The 23,112-nt window shown below is 42.3% G+C and overlaps 1 protein-coding gene across 1 annotated transcript in view; it reads left to right on the top strand.

The window, feature by feature from the left end:
• Positions 1-7,234, top strand: part of ttll12 (tubulin tyrosine ligase-like family, member 12) — a gene marked incomplete at its 5' end in the record, with an annotated part of 56,933 nt that extends 49,699 nt beyond the window's left edge. The window contains 2 exons of the mRNA XM_079294907.1: positions 3,719-3,857; positions 6,343-7,234. Of these exons, the coding sequence (XP_079151033.1) occupies positions 3,719-3,857; positions 6,343-6,494 (291 nt within the window). The 3' untranslated portion in view covers positions 6,495-7,234. The remainder of the gene's footprint in view (positions 1-3,718; positions 3,858-6,342) is intronic.
• Between the last annotated feature and the right edge of the window lie 15,878 nt (positions 7,235-23,112).

The following is a 23,112-nucleotide window of genomic DNA, read 5'->3' as shown; positions in this document are numbered from 1 at the left end:
ATAAAACACTTTGTTGTTTGCCCCTGTAGAGAATTTGTGTACCTTTTTACAGTGTGAGAGATGGATCCAAGATGATCTCTCTGCTATGCGGACAGCAGTTGGTGTGCTCAGGAGAATTTGAAAAATCCAGTAATCCTAGTGGAGAATGAACACCATCATTGATATTTACAAAATGCTTAGTGTGAGGGTTTTAAGTTGTATTTCATGCATTAAGTGTCTGTGAGATGGGGTTTGAGGAATGTGCAGGAGTGGGGGTGGTGTGAAAGTGGCAGAGAGAGGTGTGAAGTTTAGGACAATGGGGCATAGGCCCAGGTGGGGCTTGTTGGACTTCAGCCAATCAGTGAGCTGATCGATGAGCTGAGGAATGCAACTTTGAGGGGTCAAAGGGTTTGAAACTCTGGGGGGTTTTCAGATCTTCTGCTGGCCACCGAGGAGGCAGACCAGCCTTCTGGGTGGCTCAGATTGGATCTCACATTTGATTTTATATATAGGTTTGTTAATAATTGTGTGATTCGGTTTGTAACTGTTTGTATCTGTTTGTATCTGTTTTTATCTGTTTGTATGCTTCTTGGATAATAAATCCATTTGATTTTTACTTTAACCTGCTGTTGTGTTTTGGAGACGATTGAGACAGCATGGCTGCAAGGGGGGGGGGGGGGGGGGGCGATTTCTCCCTGTGACCAGAAGTTGTGGCCTTAACATTAGCTTGCCAGAGGTCATGCTCGGCGGGATCAGCAGCTGCTTGTAAGGCAGCCACGTCATGGAGCAAGGCAGACAACGGTGCTATTTTTGAACAGAAACTGGTAAATCGGCCTGCCGGCCTGTGAAGCAGCCGCTCTTGCGGCAGCATTACCGAGAGAGACCGTGTCTTTGTTGGAGGTGTGTGCATCACATTTAATGATAACGACTGCTGAAGGCAGTAGTAGGGCACCTAAGAGGTTATTAACTCGGGAACCATTTTTGATTGGAGTGCCTGCAGCAGTAAGGAAGCCCCTTCTCTTCCATGTTGTGACAAAATCATGGCAGGCCCCAAATGCATAGCGAGAGTCAGTGTAAATTGTGACCCTCTGACCTTCTGCTATTTTAAATGCTTCAGTAAGGGCAACCAATTCGGCCTGCTGTGCAGGCAATTTTCCTGACCTGACGACTGAGTGGTCATTAACAACTGCGTAGCCTGCGTCAATTGCTCCCAGTAGATTGCGGGAAGCACTGCCATCTGTGTATAGAACAAAGTCACAGTCATTAGGTGGCAATGGTTCATCATACATGTCCACACGTACCTGATGTGTTTCACTAGTAACAGCATCACAGTCGTGAGGGTCACCATCATGTGGACTGATTTGCCATGAATCAATACTTCAATCGTAGGTTCAGGGGTAAAGGTTAATGGTGATGCACATACTGGGGCCAGCGGGCTGTCCTATTGAAGAGGTGGTACCCACGGATAAACAGCTGGGCCTCGGCTATACTGCTGTTGGGTACAGAGACCACGAGCCTGTCCTTGTGAATAGAAGTTTCCTCCTTCTCTATTTCCTCGACCACGCTGCCTTCCTTGGGGCCTAAACTGTCCCTGCCAGTGGCGGCTGGTGGAAAATGTTCTAGGTAGGGCCATCCTATCAATTTCAGCAAACATCCCAGTATGATTTAATGCAAAAAATTAAAGTATCAAACACACATTATTACTTGGAAGTTAAATATTTAACATTTATTCCAACACGAAAACAATCAGAAAACAACACTTATATAATATAATATAACATGTTCATTTGTTGAGATGCCCCTATGGACCTTGTTATAGGAGGTAAAGATCAGGAGAAGTAAACATGAAGTGTAATTATGAATACTGATGTTAAATTAAGCTATGATGAGTTTTCACTGTTAATTTAACATCTCTATTACATGTTGATGCCTCCATGACCAAGTTAAGCAGATGAGACTGAGGACAGCTATGTAGAAGAAAAGATGTTCACTTTGTCTAATATGTAGCTTGACAGAGTTCTCCATGTGTGTCCTGGTGTTCTCATGTTTCCTTACCTCCTCATCCCTCACTCCCTACCCTGGTGTTCTCATGTTTCCTTACCTCCTCATCCCTCACTCCCTACCCTGGTGTTCTCATGTTTCCTTACCTCCTCATCCCTCACTCCCTACCCTGGTGTTCTCATGTTTCCTTACCTCCTCATCCCTCACTCCCTACCCTGGTGTTCTCATGTTTCCTTACCTCCTCATCCCTCACTCCCTACCCTGGTGTTCTCATGTTTCCTTACCTCCTCATCCCTCACTCCCTACCCTGGTGTTCTCATGTTTCCTTACCTCCTCATCCCTCACTCCCTACCCTGGTGTTCTCATGTTTCCTTACCTCCTCATCCCTCACTCCCGTAACTGTCCGTGCTGGATCCGTCCCCGTTGTTTTAAAAAGCTAAATAAATGATTAGCATGACATCATCCAGCTAGCTAACCTGTCTGGTGTACAGCTAGTGAAGCTTTGCATGTACTGCTTCCCTTTCCCACGAGTCTGCTGTCTGATTGTGAGGTCAGGCTGATCTGATATCAGCTCTTTGGCTGCAGAATCTCCGCCAAAGTTCTCCTCTCAAACGGGTCTTGGAGGAGGAGTGCTCGCCTGTAGAGACTTCTCCTGACGAGAACGCGCAGCGAGGGGGGCCTGATCGTTCTGGCCCATGGCTGAATCTATTTGAGGGCGCTGATTGGCTAAATTGTATGTCACTCATTTATATCTTGAATCAGCAATTGGCTAAACTGCTTCATAGACCCGCCTCTTTTGGGCCAAAACGATCAGGCCCCCCAAGCTGCGCGTTCTCAGTGTCGTGCACACAGACAGAGAGGACGAGCAGGAAAAGCATATATTTTGCGCAGATATCATACTTTACACACATTACTGGGTACATTCCTTAGTTCAAAAACACAAATATTGACAATTTGTATAATTTATTTTTATTATAATTATTATTTTTTTGTGTGGCTCAAGGTGGGGCCATGTCCCATTGCCCTCTATTGACCAGCCGCCACTGTTCCCTGCCCTTGTCTTTGCTGTCCATACCTTTGCTGTTCCTGCATTCTCTGTTCCTCCTCATAGCTCCTTAATATTTGTCCTATCAAGGAGGGCCATTTGGCCCCTACAGTGTGTCTCAGGTCACTGTTGGGTCATATATGGCCATCTGTTGGCGGAGTATGACGCAAGTGTGTCTTACATTTTTTTCTGGGTCTCCTAAGTCCTAAACCATCCCCATAATCTCCTCCCTTTTCCATGGTCGGTGTACTCGTGTTTGGTGATCTGGGTTATTATCTATGGGGGTTGGGAATGCTCTCATTGGGAGTACTTTGACTGTCTTACTCTTTTCATCTTGCTCCTACGTGAGGACTTAAATCCGCAAAACATTACAGCCCTTCCAACAGATCATAATTTGGTGACTTTCAAAACTTTCCCTTTACATTTCCTTCTGACTTTTCTGAATTTCAAAATATCGAGGACACATAATCCGTTTGTTTTTGTTGCAGTTAGTGTGAGATTGACCCACAGTTTTGGGTAAAATGCTTGGACTTCCTATAGACACACAGGAATACCTCTCCAGGCTTATACCCTTGCATGGATAATATCTGTTTCACAACAATCACTCTTTGATGATATTTCAGTACATTTCACAGCTAACATGCACATGAGCATTTGAACACAACACCTCCTTCCTCTTCCTACCCCTCACAGGCAGAGGTGTTCAATGCGTTGAGGGAGTTCTTCCAGGCAGCGTCGTCTCGACCGGCTCCGTGTGGTGTATGTCCCTACCCGTCATCCCGGGCCATCTACGCCGTGGACCTCATGCTGAAGTGGAGTACGGGGCAAAAGGGTGAGCGTTGGTTCTTTACATGATTCAACAGCATTCTAAAGAAGTGTCTACTGACGTTATAGTGTGAGCCTCAAGGGATCGGAGCTCGAGCCCAAACTAAATGCACCGATCTGACTTTTTCTGTCCATACCTGGGGTTAAGGTACCGATACCGCTGTTTAATAAATACGCTGTATGCCTCATTCTTTTGTGTAAGGCAACATCAGGCTTGACTTAAACATTGCTTTACTAACTTTGTAAAACAAAATGTAAAAAATAAATACATAGATATAAATTAACCAAATTGTTATTTATCAAAAATAACGGCATCCGATACCAGATCGGCCCATTGTCACAGATAGCCCTACTTTCTGCTTCGCTCAGATGTTGATACTGAAGAGGTTTCAACTTTCAAAATTGGCAAAACTCTTCAGCCGTTATATAAATAGTGCCTTTATCAGTGACCTATTTGTCACAGTCACATGATTGAGCATGCCAAGTTACAAAAATTCAGAGGTGCTCAACCAAGCACCGCGCACCGGCTAGTAAAAACTACCCTTTACTCCTTTCTTCGTAAAGTACCCGGCATGGAACAGAAACTCCGAGAGCTGCGACTCTGCTTCCGTTAGTGTTCTCCATTTTGAAAAAACCTGAAACGATAAATTCTATGTGTTACATGAAGTCAAAAGTTCACAGCTTCACAGTTCTAATTCAAAGTTATATGGTGATTTTCTTCAACATAATTTGAATAATGAAACACCCCATAACAGTAAGCTGTGAAAAAACATTTTTAGACACATTTACTCGTGACAAATCATTTTTTGAGGATTTTTAATCCAGGGTGCTCAGAACCCCCCACACCCGTATTTCACACACTACCTATGATACTTTCCGTGTGCTCAAGGCCTCCTTTTTTTTGGCAACACACACACACACACACACACACTCACACACACACACACACACACACACACACACACACTACATGTATTTTCCTCTTTTTGTCTTTTAAGATTACTTGAAGCGAGACCATTTCTCTTTTGAAAGAAGACATTTTTCCCTGAGATAAAGATCATGCACTTACATCTTATTTCCTTATTGTGACCTAAATCATACCGGGTTACCCCTACAAGATATTGGCAGATATTTTCACCCCCGACTCAAATACCGACTCTTGTGTCAGTGACTGTTGTAGCGAAAATGACGAGGACAGACGGTCAACTGGAGTTGCCAACCAGCGGGTAGTGTTTTAATAAGATCAAGCCACCATCAACAAGTTCAGTATATTGAATACGACTCCCCAGTACTGCTTTTCACAGATCACTCTTGTCGTCAAAATTCACGCCCCCTTTTGCTACGTTCCACCAATCAAACCTGTCTGTTGAATCAAGGATCAGGACACATCTGGACTCCTAATTAGGGCATGTTCTTATTTTGTTCTGGGCACACAGAACACACAGAACACAGCTCCATGTACGGAAATGTTTTGGTACACTTGAGAGATTAATTACTTTTTGTCTGGCCCTGATAGTCATTTCCCAAAAACGATGCTGAGAACCAGAATAACACGTTATGTAACTGTTGCCTGTGAGCCCACACTTGTGTTCAGTTCAATTCAAGTTCAATTCAAAGTTCAATTCAAAGTTATATGATTTTCTTCAACATGACCCTCAGACTTACAAACCTAAACACAAGCAAAAGACACAAAGGGACTGACTCCTACATTCAAACAATAGGAGTTCCCTGGACTTTCACAACTTGTGATGGCCATTTAAAGTATATTCTCACATAATATAGACTAAACAATTGGTCAAATATTTAAATGCATTCTAATATGTGTTGTAATGGTACATTTCTACTTATTATTTATTTCTACTTAGTGTATATTGTGTAAATGCTTAAGGTGCTGGTACTTTTGCTGTGAACTCGGTACACCTTCACCCTTTGTGTTAGCGTACATGCTCAAATGTATCTTGCTGTTGGCTAATGGAAATATTATATTCTTATGAGTAAACTGTTTTATAACTTGTTATTGTACAAGCTATCATAAGCTTGCATCATGTAGCTTGTGATCCATGCAGCAGCTGCCTGCCTGCACACATATCCTCTTCTTCTGTGTTGGATAACAAGTACTTACTGTATATTCACATGTTCTAAGGATACAACGTATCTGTGTGTCTGTTGTTACACAGATAAAGCACTTCTTTAAATGCTGTGGCGTACACGGCCTGAAACAGTTCCAGTGTACAGGCCCCCACCCTTGATCACTCTTCTATATAACTCTGTATACTCTGTGTGTTTAAGTATGATTTAAAAGACAAGCTGTGTTTCACGATATTCTTCATTTCAGCTGAAAAAGACAACAGCGGGTGAAATCATTTTCCATCACAGTGTAAAGAAATACAGTATTTTCCCTTCTGTGGATGTCTTTGTTTAGGATACTAACCTTTTACAACACACGTTTCTGTGTAATCGTCTCATTTGTGTGCCTTCTGATCCTGGGTCAGGTGAGCGAGTCATGCAGCCTCAGATCCTGGAGTTGAACTTCAGCCCAGACTGCGCCAGGGCCTGCCTCTACCACCCCTCCTTCTACAACCACATGTTCCAGACACTGTTCCTGGATCAGCCCGAGCACTGTCCGGTTACACAAATAGCATGATCGGCTCCACTCTGTATTTCTCTGTCACCGGTTTACCACCTACGTTCCAGTTGATATTCAGAGCTTATGAAACACTTTTGCCTCTGTCACTCAATTCCTCGTGAATCTTTAAATCATTACCTTTTTTTATTTGAATAGTTATTACAAGGTTGTCCTCTGAACCTGATGGTGTTATGAACTTGGTGGTGGTGATTAAAACGCAAACACTGCTGTACACAATGAGAAGCAATAAAACCATGTTTGGATTACACATGATTGTGATGAAATTTAAGTATTCAGTTACCTCTCCCCACCTTCCTGTTCATCACTTCTTTCTTTCCTTGTGGCTTCACACGTCGGTCGTCTACTTGAAGAGGAGAGAACATTCAGACAAAAATAGATTAACATCTGCTTAGTCGTAAAAAGGGAAGTGTAAGCAAGCAGCTCTAGATAAAGAATGTGCAGAAGATGAAATCTGTTCATTCGATGTGTGATTAGATATATGACCGTAGGTTTCCACCAGAAAAGTTCTTTGGCCCTGTGGCAAGCGTCTTTTTTTAAATTCTTTAATGTATTTTTCTTTTTTTCTTTGTTTCTATTATTATTCAGTGAATGCTGACTTGTCAGTGATTTTCTACCTGGTGTAGTGTAAATGTATCTTTACTCAAGTAGACTGGGCCTTAAATCTATAATCTGGGTATTTATGTGTGTGTATTTTTATGTTTGTCCCAATTAATAAATACATGTTTAACTTTAAAAGCTCAGAACCAACACAAACAGCATTTGTCATGTGGATTTAATTTCAATACTACTAACAATAATAAACTTTTGGATTCCAGACATCTCTCCCACCACTTGAGACATTGAATTGCCTCGTCCAGGTGCCTTATCATCCCCTCCCCCTCAGTATGAAGGTCAGAGCTGTGAGGCGTCTTTCTCCAAAAGAAAACACTAATGCAGCCACAGCCAACCAGTCGTTCAACCCCAGAACTCCTTTTTTTTTCTTCTTTTTTTTTCACTGAAATATTTTTCCCTGAAATGGATGTTTAATGAACTCAAGTTTGAACTTTATAACCCATCTACTTTTTTAACACTGTATTTATTGTGTTTGTACGTGACAATAATCAAGACACTCAGAGCAGCAACTAACCCAAACCCAAACTAAGGAGATAAAACCATATCCAAAGCAGCCAACCTCCACAATGAAATGTTGAGTGTCCGAGAGAGCAAGGATGGGTGCAGCGGGCCCCTCTGCCTGGAGGATCCACTGAAACTTGACATGTTGTGAGGTGAGAGCATGAAGAGGGACACCAACAGAGCAAAAGCTTCTGATGAAACGTCTGTAAAAGTTGGCAAAACCTAGGAAATGTTGAACTAGCTTTCAACTTGTAGGCGTGGGCCAATTCGCCACAGCACTGACCATAGAGGGGTGGGTCAATGACATGACATGCATATTTTTGTGTCAGAGTCCACTATTACCTTTTAAAATAATTGTATCAATTCATGACATATATCAGTTCATTCTATAAAACATATCCGGTTTTGATACATTTTCAGTACAATCAAATAATATATATTATTTTATGTTTTGGCACCTCAAAGGCTGAAAATGTCAGTCTGTGCACCTGTCCTAGCAGATGAACAGACGAAGAAAACTATTAAAAAAGGTATTTAAATGATAATAAATTACTATGGCATGCTTTTATTGTTGAAACGACGAAAATAAACCAACTTTTTACAAATGCCAATAGTTTTAAGCTGTTGCTATAATTTAAAAACTTGTCCAGCAATTTGAATGTTCTCAAATGTCAGGGTGGCACAACTGTAAAGATGGGACTTTTATTATGAAATGAAAGTGCAGAACAGTAAACAGGATATTGCATCTTCAAGAGGACCTCAACGGACCTTTATGGCAGAGTGAAAATATTTTTATATCTTTTTTGAATATTGATAAAAACAGCTACTTTCAATTTATATGTAGAGTGGTTCACTTTCCATGTCAGGGTGGTACAACCAATGTAAAACTAGAAACGTTTTATTTTATCATAAATTTCTTTATTCTATTTAAAATGTACATGCATGTTGTTGGCAAGAACAAAAGCTAATGCAAGTGTCCTAGTAGATGCCTGTTTAATTTGAAATAAGTTGCAAATGTCTGGTGCGGCGCCAGTAACTGTCAAGTAAAGCAAAATCAGCACGACACAGGGAGCAGACAAGTCCTGTATGGAGTGTGTGCAAAACGCTGACATAATGAGGTAGAAGTTGCAACACCCAGGTGGAAGCGACTGTGATTTTGCCTATTCCAGTTATATGCTAAACATGATTACTATGAAATATTTCCTACTTTTAATTAAAAAGAGACTGTTGAGAGACTGTTGACTAAAAAAATGTTGTTGTATTTGAAATAAAAATGCAAATTGTCTGCATATTTCCTATGATTACGAATATTGTCAGGTGGCACAACTGATAAATGTCATGGTGGTGCGACCAGGTAAAATATTAATTTAAAGCAATAAATAATAGGTTGAAGTGAATTTGGTTTTGCTTAATATGATGTGAAGAACTATTGTATTGAATGTTTGTATTATTATGTTTGAATGTTTAAATGTTAATACTAAATACTTGGCCAAGAGAACACAATTATGATAAATGATTGTATATACATAAAACACAACCACAAAATACGATGTGTTAGACACAGTAGACACTAAGGGATACTTGTCAAAAATTTCAGTTTGAATAAATATTCGGAAAATATATATATTCTTATAAATATGTGGTTACGCCACCTGACATTTTTTAGCCTGTGAAGTTAAAAATGCTTGAAAAAACTATTTAAAACACTATGAAAAGTTGGTTCACAACTTAGACTTGTTTCACCACATGGTTCCAGACACAAAAATATGCATTACATCCATTTTGAAGATAATTTTAAAAATGACCTTTTTATAAGCCTTATTTGTCAATGACCGGGTCCGTCTGTATGCAGTTTGGGGAAAGGATGAAGCCGAGGAAAGCGGGAGTGGGGGTTGTTAGATCCTGGGGTACTTCTGGCCCGATACGGGGCTACTTACTGACTCAGCTCTCTATTAAAAGATTGTCGAGCTGGTGTTCTTGCGAGGGAACTCGCCTGGCTCTGCTAACTGCCGTTACTTCCGACCTCTACCCTGAACGTGTCTGAGTATCCAAGGCGGCTTTCTCTGTGAGCTCAACTCTTCTCGACAGGGTGTGAAGGTCGCACTTCTCAGTCCAGGCAGGTGTACCTGATGCCAACATGTTTGGGGGTTTCCAAAGTGTATTTTTAAAAACTTTAATTATACATTCATTATACATTTAAACAGGTTATATGTCAGATCACTTAAATCATGCTACATTAACACTAATTATAATATGCAGATGTCATAGATGTGTGCATAAAACATTTAACATATTCAATAGTGCTCCAGCTCCAACTCAGGGTTCAATGTTGGCCTGTGTTATGGAAGAATTCATGGGGTCTGGAAATTTCCATTTCAGCTGACACTGAGCCAGGTGTCCTTTCTCTCATTCTCTCTCTCCCTCCCCCTCTGTCTCTCTCTTGGTGTGTCCACTCAGCCTGAACTGTTCTGTTAATGATTCTCATTCCTTTTGACCCTGGCGTTTTCGAGCACCGAAAACTGAGGAGTTTGAAAACGCTTCCGAGGACGGATAAGTTTGAAAAAAACGCTGGGTTTGCGTATACGTGTGGATCAGGGGTCACCAACCTTTTTTAAAGTGAGAGCTACTTCAAGGGTACTGAGTAGTACGAAGGGCTACTTATTTGATACAAACTTCCTGAATAACAAAATTGCACAGATCACCTTAATAATAATAATACATGTGAAGAGACTGTTTGATCACATGTCAGTTAATTATTCCTCACAATAATTATTAATAATGATTTCCACAACAATGATGGTATAGCTACACATATATATTTAAACATGCAACTTTTATTTCTGTTAATCTGTTTCAACATTTGAATGTCAGAGGTATCACATCTCTGATATTTTTGTATCATCACGTGATCAAAGCCGGTTACTTTTGCACATAGAGCCTGCTGGTGAATGATGCAGTGGTAATGTAGAAATTTTGCGAAGTCTGGGTCACCTTTGCATTGCGCAATGAAGCCTGCATGCCGGCCCGTCATCGCGGGAGCCCCGTCTGTTGTCACCAGCTTTTCCAACGGAACCTTTTTCTCCACGAAGAAACTAGTAAAACGTCTCGTCTATAGCCGAGCGGGGATCCAACCCTCCAAAGCGCCCGCGTTCAAACCTCTAGTCTGGGCCTTTTCGGTCGGATTGCGTTGCCTCGCCTCTACCCCGCCACCCCTGAGTTGTTGCCCCGCGGGCTGTTCCGAGGATTTATGGACCTGACGACGGGGTGCGCTCGCGGCGTGCGTCTGGTGCCAACGGGATGCGCCCGACATTCAGAACCTGAAAACCTAGTGCGGTGCGGCAGCCTCGTCCTGGCTGTCCGCCGTGCGCCTCCGGGTACCCAACTCTCTTAACTCTCTCTTTTGATTAAAAAAGAACAGCAACTACAATTTTAGACGGAGCTCCATAATGACTAGTGCTATTTTTAGAACATGTCTTGCGGGCGACTCACGTGGTCCCTGCGGGCGACAGGGTACCCACGGGCACCATGTTGGCTACCTCTGGTGTGGATGGTCGAAAATGCATACGTTTAGAAACGATGACGCCCACACCCGCGTTCGCTACTTGATTAGTTCTTAGCAGTCATGACGTGTCCTTCCCTGATTCGTCACACTCCTATCACGTGACCATATCCCGGAAATCATAAACAACATTGATTACCGATCGACTACCAGGTTAATTTAACATGGACAACTGATTACAGGCGATGCTGACCTTGTTGTCTTTACTAGCAGCTGTTGTGCAGTTAAAGTCTGCATCATTATGGAGGAAGCAGCTGTTATTGGAGCGATCAGCGAGCGACGTGTCCAGCGGCGTTATCAGCCCTACGGAGCGGACGTCTGAAGTCACGGTTAGCAGTAAATGCTCTCCAGTAGGACAGATAGCTAAGCCACCATCAGAGTTACGAGTGAGAACAGACAACAACACCGAGGAAACGAGTGAGAGACGTGTGTTGACCACATTTATGGACCATAATCTAGTAAACCTTTATGTGTAAGTGTTGATTTTAAGTAAATTTGATATGTGAGAGAGAGATAGAGCAAGACCTGCAGCGCTGTAACTAAGTCTGAAAAATAAAACTTCTAAAACTTTCCACGAACTGTGTCTGTTTGAGTTCATAGAGGAAGATTTTAGAGAAGATCTTAAGAATGAAACACGACCTTTAAAGACTACTTTATTACTCTGTCGTATTTTTTTTGATGAAGCAATCAATCTACTTCCTGTTTACATCGACATCCACACGCATGCCCAGTGTACATGAAGAGTCATGTGATATCAATGGTGGGCCGTGCATTTTATACCGGGGCCTTGTGTTCAAAAGTTTCTCAAACAGAGGAGAAAAAGCAGCTCAATGATTGGCTGAAGTCCAATAAGCTCCTCCTTGGCTCTTGACCTGTTGACCCAGCCACTTCTTCCAACCCCCCTGCTCTTAGCACATTCCTCAAACACAGACACTCAAACACACTCCTTGGTTCAACTTCTACAAGTAAATACACTGTATCACATAATATCCATCACTAGGAATGCTTCGAAACTTAAATTCCTCACAGCATTCTGTGCTGTCCTACTGAGCTACGGTTATTTGTTTCTACGGGTGTAACATCACGTATTCGTATTAAACCGTTCGGTACGAGGCTTACGAACTGAACAATACGCTTGAATAATATGAAATGCAGAAGCTTAAATTGTGGGAAATATAATGTTTTCGGTGGACTGCACTCACATAACAGACAATGGGATGTGTGACCTTTTGAACCCGGAACAATAACAAAAAACAGCTGAGGCCCCGCGTGTGTTCAGGGAGGCTGTGGCGGCTGCAAACTAGCTAAACCATCAATTATGAATACACTTGTTGTGATGTTGAGTTAAGGTGTTAACTTTCCTGTCAATGTGTTGCAGCCGACCATCCTGGCAGAAGACTGAGCAACTGCGTCACACCTCTCGAAGTAGAGCAGCCTGGATAATTGGACTGTGCCAATATGCAGCAGCAAGAGGGGTGTTGGCGGGAACCTTGCATCTGCGCCACAGCGGAGGAGTGTCTTCGCACCCCTGCGATTGACTATGGACTGGGCAGCCTTGTATGTATTCTGCAGTTAGGAGCGGGCGAATTGAGTGTCCCTTGATCAGAAGAGCACTCACTATATTGTTTAACCTAAGTTCTGTTTAATTATGTTAAGTTTATACAGTTCTTCTAATTTGTTACTTTGGCTGGTGTTAAATAATTTTAAAAATGACCTTTTTATAAGCCTTATTTGTCAATGACCGGGTCCGTCTGTATGCAGTTTGGGGAAAGGATGAAGCCGAGGACAGCGGCAGTGGGGGTTGTTAGATCCTGGTATACTTCTGGCCCGATACGGGGCTACTTACTGACTCAGCTCTCTATTAAAAGATTGTCGAGCTGGTGTTCTTGCGAGGGAACTCGCCTGGCTCTTCTAACTGCCGTTACTCCCGACGTCTACCCTGCTTCCTCCGGTCTGAGTGCTCTCGGCCGAGAGGCCAGCCTGGCCCCGGGGGCTCCTACCAGTCGCGTCGGTTATGGCAGCTTCCCTCTTCTGGATCCGTGCTCTTGGTAAATGCCAGGTTAGGTTTTGACGGCTAGGATTACTTCTAAAACCGTAAGGGGTTGTTAAGTGGATTCGGTCTCTAGGATAACCTTACAGAACTCAGTTGTTAGACATACAATGGATTTAACTTTTTACTGCCACGAGGAACTTTTTACTACTTGAGCAAATGAATGCAGTTGAGAAATTTACTTTAAATGCAGATTAGATATTTATTGCAGGTTATATTTAGTTAGTTAGCAAGGGTTAAGCTACAGCTCACATAAAATGTTACTACACTTGATTCGTTACTTTAATTTTCTTCTAAGATTATACTCATTAGTTTCAGATGCCGAGACGGCTCGGTTGGAGCTGGATTTTCAATGGTGCGATGAAAAGGTTCTTTTGGCGTTGTTAGGAGCAAAGGTCTGACCGGACCCTCGGATTCCTCCTGCTCGAGCAGTGGGGAGAGGAAAATCTCCGTCTTTCAATCTTTGTCCACGAACAGCGGTCTTCTTTCCGTGAACAGAGACGAAGTCCTCGAATACTTCAGTGGCGATCGTCCGTATCTTCTTCTCAGAGCGTCTGGACGGCTTGTGTAGAAATCCCAGCCTGCGTATCGCAAGCATCTCCTTTTATCCTTGATTTGGGCTGTCTGTTCCCCCCCCTTTGGGCTGTCTGTTCCCCCCCCCCTCCTATTCTGAACACATGATCCTTATCCCACCCATATGTGTGTGTGCTTATGTATGGAAAGTACCGGAGTTCTCCTCTTGCTTCTATGAGTCATCTCTTGCAACAGACTTTGCTGCCGCGTGTCTGTTTTTCCGACCTACGCCCAAAACATCTGTTCCTGACTCACTGTTTCTGGAAGGTTCCATATTTCCCCAAAACCTCTTTCATACACACACTTTTCACGTCTCAACTCTGATGCACAGATCCTTATTATAATCAGTTTTTACATTTGTTAAATCACTCTGTGCATTAAACATTCGTTATATAATGATCATAAACCTTATCTTTCGATTACACTTTCACTGTTGATTTCTGAGTATATGCTTCGTGCTTTTATATCCTGACTTTCCCCTGAATGTGTATGCATGTTTTCGAGGCAGCTCTCGTGATCTCAACTCTTCTCGACACTGGATTTGGTCACCCATCCTCATTATTGTACATGTTTTGGGTGAATAAAATCCCTATTTTTCCAACTTTACCTGCTCTCCCAGCTTTATGCGTACCCTGGTCCCTCACAGAGGCTAAGCTAACTAGCTTAGCGGGGAAACAACAGCAGTTAGCTGTTCCCTACTGATTCAAACAGAGAATCAAATGTCCGAAATAACCCCGCGATGACGGGATGCTTCGTCATTAACGAACAAGTCAGAATCAATGTAATTAACACAATGACAAGAACAAACTCACAAGAACCAGTCACATATATTTATATGCAAGTATGACAAATCAATCCAGCAACACAGCAGCGCTAGAGCACGAGCCATTCCTGTTATTCATAAAAATTACACGATGGACAAATGAACACTGTAGTACGGTTCCTGCAGACTTCAGTCAGTAACTCCTGAATCCATTTCTCCTCCTTCAGCCATTGAGTGTTAAAAAAACAAAGAATCTACAACAAGCAAAACACTAAAAATGTCATAACTTCTCTTACATATGTTTCAACCTGAACTCTTACTAAACACTAAGATCTGCTAGCTAGCTTTCTGTTTGACAGAAGTCACGCTGGCCCACTGACCAATCACGGCGCACGTTAATGCAGACGTACTTAGCAGGCTACCTGGGTACCACTGACACGTCAAATAATACGCCCAACATGTCAAACTAAAGATCTGATTGGTTGAAGACTATGACAATCAACAATATCGTCCCCATTCACTTAAAGGGAAGGCAAGGCAAGTTTATTTGTATAGCACATTTCAACAACAAGGTAATTCAAAGTGCTTCACATAAAACCATTAAAAGCATCAAAACACAAGGCAAAAGAAAAGGAGATTTCAAAAACAATTAAAAAACTGTAAAAAATAAAATGCAGTAGTAAAATGCAGAAATGCAGGAAATTGATTACTATATTAATTGAAGTGCAAAGGCTCTCTAGCGGGCATCGGGCCTCTCTCCTTACAGAGAGACATAGGGGCTGAATCTGATTGGATAAGAGCTCTCCTTATGTTGTGAAGTGGAGCTTCTATTGACGACCAAGACACGTCTGGTTTGAACAGAACACGTTTACTTCTCAAACTGCAGTATTACAACTGTTACAGTAAACAGAGCGCACTCTTGCACCCGACATATAGGGTTTTCCTTATATCATTATCATTGTTAGCATCAATAACACACGTACCATGCTACTTCTCGCTCCTTCACAGTAAAAGCACGTCCTGTTTCATGCTCTTCACAATAAAAGTAAACATGCAACTCAAACTATTTACAACACCTTAAAACAAGCTGTGCTGGAAGCAGCGCTGCAGGCTGGAAGCAGAGCAACAGAGGAACACAGGAGCTGTGCAATGAGAAAATAAGCTAATGGGGAAAAAAATTATAATTCATGTTGTGTATTTGTGAAAAATTATTAAATTATAAAATAGCTATAACTTTGTGATTCTGTTTAGGCCAGCAGAGAAGGCTTAGCTGGCCCTGACGGCCCACCACTGCGTGATATTTGTTTTCAGGCATTTTAGTATGGATGGAGATCAATTAGAAAACGATGCTGAAACGCCGTGTGGAAAACGTAGTAGAAAACGAGTAGTGTGGACATGGCCTTAGTTACAAGGCTGCAGGTCCTGCTCCATCTCTCTCACACACACATCAAATGTACTTTTAATTAAAATATGTGTTTCCTTGTTGTTTGTTCTCACACTCGTAGCTCTGTTGGGTGGCTGAAAGTCCTACTGGAGAGCATTTACGCATTTGGGGTTTCTTTGTGAACATCACAATACCTCTGTAGAGCAAAATAAGCATAGTTTAGTGGTTCATATGCAACCTGCACAACAGCGGATCCATAACTTTTGACTGACACTATTCATCCATATAAAACACATACCAACTGTCAAGAAGAGTTGAGATCCCAGGAAGGCTGCCTTAAAAGAAGGAATACATGTTCGGTATGTGAATCAGGCTAAATGGACCCAAAGCGTATACTTATGGTTGAAAGCAGTGGCGGCTGGTGGATTTATTTTGGGGTAGGGCCATCCAATCAATTTCAGCAAATAGTATAATTCAATGCAAAAAAAAGAAAAAAGGTATCAAAAACGCATTAGTACTTTGCAGTTACATTGTTATCATTTATTCCGACACTAACATAAGGACATCTTATTCATACAATTCTGTATATTAATATATATATATATCATATAATAATAATATTCAGTATAATATGATATATAAATACCATATAATCATAAATATACAATATAAATACCATGAATATATTATAATAAAATATAAATATCATATATAGTCTAATAGAACAAGTATATTTTAAGATGCCCCTATGAACCTTGTTTGTTGGAGAAACACCCAATCAGTGCGGTGAGGAAACCTGCATGTTTTTATGACAGTTATTTGTCAAGGAACTTTGCTCTTCTGAGTGGCAAACCTCTCAATGACCTTCTTATTGAAGTCAGGCATGTCCCTGACAAGTTTCTTCTCCATGGAGAGCATAGCCAGAGCATTAAGGCGATCCTGTGTCTCAGGAAGGTCTTGATCCTCTTCAAAGTAGAGAAACACCTCTCGGATTCAGCTGTTGTCATGGGTGTGGTGATGAGGATCCTGAGGAGAGTGACAGTATCTGTGAAGGTGCTCTGAAGGTTGTTCTCCATGAAAAACTGGTACATAGGCACTGCACCACTGCAAGCCTTGAACTCACTGTTCTCATAGATATGGGACAGTTCTGTTTTCAGCTTGGCCTGGTTCAACATGGGGTAAGCCTCCACTGTTTTTTCAAGCACCGACTCAGGGAACCTCACAATGTGTTGTGATAACAACGCTCCAAGCAGCAGTGTTGCGCTGACGGGGTGCTGGGTGAAGGATAACCGCGCCTTGGCTTGCATCAGGATGGTATCACATACCTGTAAAAGATAAATCAACTTAAATTTGCAATAAAGCTATTTTGATGAAAGTGATTCTGATTGAACACATGCTTATGTGATAAAGTCAAGTATTTAAAAAAAACAATGTATGTAAAATCTTACAAATAACTTTAGATGATGGGAAATTATAACTACATCATCAAAATGTATCAGACGGTCAGTTACCATTTTGTCCTCCCTTTTCAGGAGACGGTCAACTATGTTATTGAATATCTGACTACTTCCTGTAATTAGCATGTGCTGTGCATACACACCCACATAGTACATGTATGTGTGCGAGTGTATAAAGTATTTATATTGACAACTACATCACAACTTACCTCTGTAGCCAGCCTCTGTTGTTCCCCATGTCCCAGCATCCTGCGCTTTCTGGGCTGCTGCTGCTGGTCAGATCCACTGTCCCCACACAGAGGAAATGGACGCCCTGTTCCAAAAAATAAAGTTGAAGTTTCTAACTTGACATCTTCAAAAACAACTCTTCTAGAAACTGACTTGGTGGACACCTGAATAAGCATGTTATTACAAATTGTGTTTAATAACTACCTGCATTTTTATAGAAATCTGATCTTTTTCCTTTTAAAATATTTTAACAAATATCATTGTGATGTTTTCTATCATAATCATTTACTTTGATGACTTGGCCCATTTAGGCTTTTACAGACTGTTGGACGTGAGCAACTCATCTTTCTAACAACAAAAGCTTTATGAGCTAGTAGTAAATATAGTTATTTACCTGATTATTTACCTGATTATTTACCTGATGCTGTCTGTGAACCTCTGGAAAGTCCTTTAATGAAGACAGGGTCGATGTTCCTCTTCTGCAGCTGGCTGAATAGCATGTCCACATTTGGCATGATCTTGTGGAACAATGCCAGGAAACATAGAAAGTCTCGTCTTCAAGCATCCTCACGAAGCCCCCGGCCTCTCTGACAGTTGTGGGATCAAAGTTCCCAGAGTCTCTGATGTTCTGGAAACACTTTAGGAGGTCATCCTGGTGCTCGTACACAGTGTTTACAGCGCGACTCTGGAAGTTCCACCGTGTTGTGGAGGCTCGAGGAAGTCTATGCGTAACCATCTGGTCCAGCACGATGGTTCGCTTGGGTGTTCCATTGTCATGCCGTTAAAATGGTGGTGCGAGGGACGAGCAGACGAGAACACAAGAGACAAGAACACGAGAACACGCGAGATGAGAACTAGACACGAGTCCTGGCGAGAGACACGGGCACTCGCAGCCGTGGGCCAGATGAGAATGGCCCTCCCGGAAGTCTTTTATAGGGCGCTGATTGGCTAAATTGTAAGTCACTCATTTATTTCTTTAATCAGTGATTGGCTGAGCTGCTTATTAGACCCGTCTTCCTTGGGCCAAATCGATCTGGCCCCAGCACGTGCACGCGCAGTAGAGACTTGCACGGGGACAGCTGAGAGGTGCACTAGCGGAGAGGACAAGCAGGAAAAGCATTTATTTTGCGCAGATATCCTATTTTACAAATATTACTGGGTATATTACGTAGCTCAAAAACACAAATATTGACAATTTGTAAAATTGATTAATATAATTGTTTTTTTTTTAAATTAATACTCTTATAATTTTCTTTTGTTCTTTTTTTTCTTTTCTTTTTTTTTGTGGCTCAAGGTGGGTGGGGCCAGGCCCCGTGGCCCTCTATTGGCCAGCTGCCACTGGTTGAAAGGATGAAATCCAATAATCATTTTAAGCAAGTGTGTATTACATAAAAATATGAAGTGATTTAACAAACGTAAACTGATAACAATGATGTATCTGTTAAAAATTTGATGAAGTAAAAAATCATAGTCTGTGTGTGTGGAAAGAGCTGACATAAGGGGAAGTGAGTTGGGTGTGAGCCTTAGAGGCTGAGGTCATATTGGGTTTTGAGGGTGTGTGCAAGGGTGTAACCGAATGCATACACATAGAATCGATGAAGTAATGGCAAACACACCGAAAAGCATGGGTGTTAACCGAACAGATACACAGAGAATCGATGATGTAATGGCACACACACAGGAAAGTTAGGGGGTAACCAAGCACATACACAGAGAATCGATGAGGTCATGTTAATCATGTGCCGGAGAAGGGACTGTTGGGGAATGGATTTATCACTTCTTCAATCCAGCTCCACCGAGCCTCGGCATCGAAATAATGAGTATATAAAGGGCCGTATAATCTAACAAGAAATTGTAACGAATGGAATTAAGTACAGTATTATTTTGTGTGAGCTGTTGCTGTGCCCCTGCTAAAATATCCTGCAATAAATATCTAATCTGCATTTAAAGTAAATCTCTCAGAGAATTCATTTGCTTAGGTAGTAAAAGTTCCTTGTGGCCGTGAAAGGTTAAATCTATTGTATGTTCAACAACCGAGTTCTGAATGGTTATCCTAGTGACCAGTCCACTGAACAGCCCCTTACGGTTTTAGTAATCCTAGCCGTTAAAATATAACCTGGCAATTTACCAAGAGCCCGGATCCAGTAGAGGAAAGCTGCCATAACTGATGCGGCTGGTAGAAGCGCCCCGGCCAGGGTGGCCCCTCGGCCGAGTGCACATTACCGGAGGAAGCAGGGTAGACGTCAGGAGTAACGGTAGTGAGCAGAGCCAGGCAAGTTTCCTCAGAACACCAGCTTGCCAATCTTTTTTGTAAATATGTTTTATTGATTTTCACAGTTTTTATCCCACCAGGGAAGAGGATTACACATGTCTGAGGGCAATTACAGATTGAAATTTAAAACCTCATTCCCGACCCTGCCCACCCAACCTACCCAACCCACCCAACCCACCTAATGCAGGGTTACAGGCTATGGAACTTATACATTCAGGTAAAGTCAGGTACATTCAGGTCACGGAGCTGCAGACATATTATCAAATAATTGCATTAATCGATCAGACAAAGTAAAGCAATTTGGAAAATAAAAATAATAGCGAGAAGTTACATATAAAAACTAAAATGATTAATAGCTAAAGAAAACAAAGAAAATTTAAATTTAAAAAAAAAAATTTAAAAGGAGGAGGGGGGGGGGGCTGCTCACTGTTGCTCTGGGGCGGATAGGGGATCCACATTAGTCTTTGTCGAGAGGTTCTTGTAAGGAGTCGTAGTATTCTAGAAAGGGTCTCCATACGTTACGAAAGGTTTGGGAGGACACTCTGAGAGTATATTTAATTTTTTCAAGTGTCAAGAAATACATGACATCTTTGACCCAGTGGGAGAACGATGGGGGGGCACGTTGCTTCCATCTCAGAAGGATCAAACGTCGGGCAAGGAGTGTTGTGAAGGCTACGACCACATTGGCTTTATTTGGTAAACGGGCACGGAAGTCTTCTAGTATTAAGCCAAAGAGTGCGCAAATTGGGTCCGGGTCAAATTGAGCTGCAAACATCTCACTATAAGCTTTAAAAATACTTATCCAAAAGGTGGAGAGTTTCGGGCATAGCCAGAACATGTGCAATAAGTCTGCTGGCTGGCCTTTACATCAAGGACATAACGGATCAGAGTTATGCTGCGTTCACACCGGTCGCATTGATTTTTCAACGCACTGCAAAATCGCGTCCAACGCACTGCAAAATCGCGTCCAACGTGCCGCCGGTCGTGTTCACACCAAACGCCGCAAAATCTCGTAGCGCCGGAGAGGGGGCGTGGTTTATCGTCCTGGAAGCCGTTCACCTGGCCGCCATTTCTTGCCGCTGTCAACCGTGAAAGGAATAAGGACAATTGCTGCTTTGTACGTGTTGTGGAAGTCCCTCAAACATCGGAATGCCAAACGCCGTCATGTCTGGTTCATAATATTGTTCAGAGGAGCTCCGTGGAGCTCCGTCATATTCTTATTGTGTGATTTACTATTATGTTTGTACTCAAGTTATTGCTAAGAAGAGGCAGGGCTGCACAGACCACTGAGCCGATGTGGTGCCGGCAGGAGGAAAATTCTATTTGTACCCAGTCCGCCTTTCCCACAGTTGGCCTGTCTTCAAACCATGTAGCTTCTGGATATTGCATGCCCAATAGTAAAAGAGAAAATTGGGTAAAGCTAAGCCTCCTGCGCGCTTTCGTCTTTGGAGTTGAGGCTTGCTAATCCGACTAGGTTTGGTCCCCCATATGAAAGAAATTATATCTTTATCAAGATTTTTTTTTAAATATTTTTTAATCAGGATAGGAATATTTTGAAAGAGATATAAAAATGTGGGTAATACTATCTTTTTAATTAGGTTAACACGACCCACTACTGATAATGGTAACGAGGCCCAGCGAGTCATATCCTGTTTGCATTTATTCAACAGGGTACCGTACTTTCCGGGCTATAGAGCGCACCCGCATGTACATAGATAAGCCGCACTGGTCTATAAGCCGCAGGTGTCCCCATTGAACGGCAAGATGCTTTTAACAGTACTAAAGTTGTCTTCTTCTCTGAACATCATAACATGTCGCTAGCTTCTAAGCTAATTTTAACATTACCGCCAATGGGGAAATGCTAACCGCGATTAGCATTAGCGAATATAATATATCTTCGTACATCTTTTCATGCAGACATACTTACAGACTAAGGTCTCTCAAGGCTACCAAACGGAAGAAGTAAAACGAAGCAGCGTGTCTTCTCATTAGAATCTAAAAGCAACGAGGCAATAACTTGTTAAATAAGAGAAATGATGAATGCAGGCTATGAAGGGACGAGGCGCGCCGTCCGGTCTCCTCTGGATGGCCACCCTGTGCGCTCTGTCCACGGCTAAACCATGGGGAAAAGCCTCAGCGCCGAATAATTCTCCTATGAAGGATTCAATGAAGGAAGTTGGGCGGGTGCCCTCCGCTCTCTCAGGTATGCCCGTAATACGGATATTGCACCTCCGTGATCGGTTCTCGAGGTCGTCGACCTTAAACTTCAGTAGTTCGTTCTCCTTCATAAAGCTGCCGACCATGGTCTCCAGTGTAGTTATTCTCCCCTGAAAGTCGTTCATTGACGTCTCAATGGCTTGAATTGTCTGGTCGTGTCTGGTAATAGTGCCGTGGTTGGCTGAAATTTGTTCCGTCAGATTTGTGATTATTCGCTCCTCCATACCGGCCAGTAGTTTCTGCATGTCAGCGAGGGACAGCGCTGGGTTATTGCCGCCACCATGTGTGGCGTCGCCGCTAGCTAGGTCTGATGCTAGGCCGCCATCAAGTCTTTCCTCGCTCTCGCTTTCGGGTTTTTTACCTCCTCTGGCTGTGTTGGGCTTGCCCATGCTGAACTGAATACAGCGTACACCCTAGCAGGAATAGATTTTAGAAGCTGGTTCTCCAAGTTTCAGGTGGGTAATTATTAAAGCAAATGCCAAATAAATGTAAAATAGTGACAGAGCCCTTCCGACGAGCTGCCTACTCCGTCATTCGCTAAACCGGAAGTCGCTTGCCAATCTTTTAATAGAGAGCTGAGTAAATAGTTCCCCGTATCGGGCCCGTGAACCCCCGGATCTAACACAACGTTCACTGATTATAATACAAGGAAGAGAACATGTTGACAAAGAGCACAGTGACCTCCAAAGAGTGAGCATCCCGTCCTCGATACTCCCCTTTAGGAAAACAAAGAGAACAGACTATCCTGCCCTACTCTTGACACAACTTGCATCACACGCGGCAGAAATACGACCATTGCTTAACTGTATTTGATTGACATAATGCCAGAAAATCCCATCAGTGGAAAAAACACGAAGAACCCAGTAATGGGGAGTAACAGGAAGTGCTACAGTATCAGTGTGTGTCTATAAGCCACTGTAATGTGTGCATAAATCAGTTGTGTGCTCTGCTCATTTCTTTGTTCTAAAGAAACTCATGCAGATGTAGTGGAGAATGCTC

This window comes from Melanostigma gelatinosum (genome assembly GCF_949748355.1).
Source record: "Melanostigma gelatinosum genome assembly, chromosome: 22".
In the NCBI taxonomy this organism is placed as follows: Eukaryota; Metazoa; Chordata; class Actinopteri; order Perciformes; family Zoarcidae; genus Melanostigma; species Melanostigma gelatinosum.
Note: the sequence above shows the minus strand (reverse complement) of the source record. Positions and strands in the feature narration are given on the sequence as shown.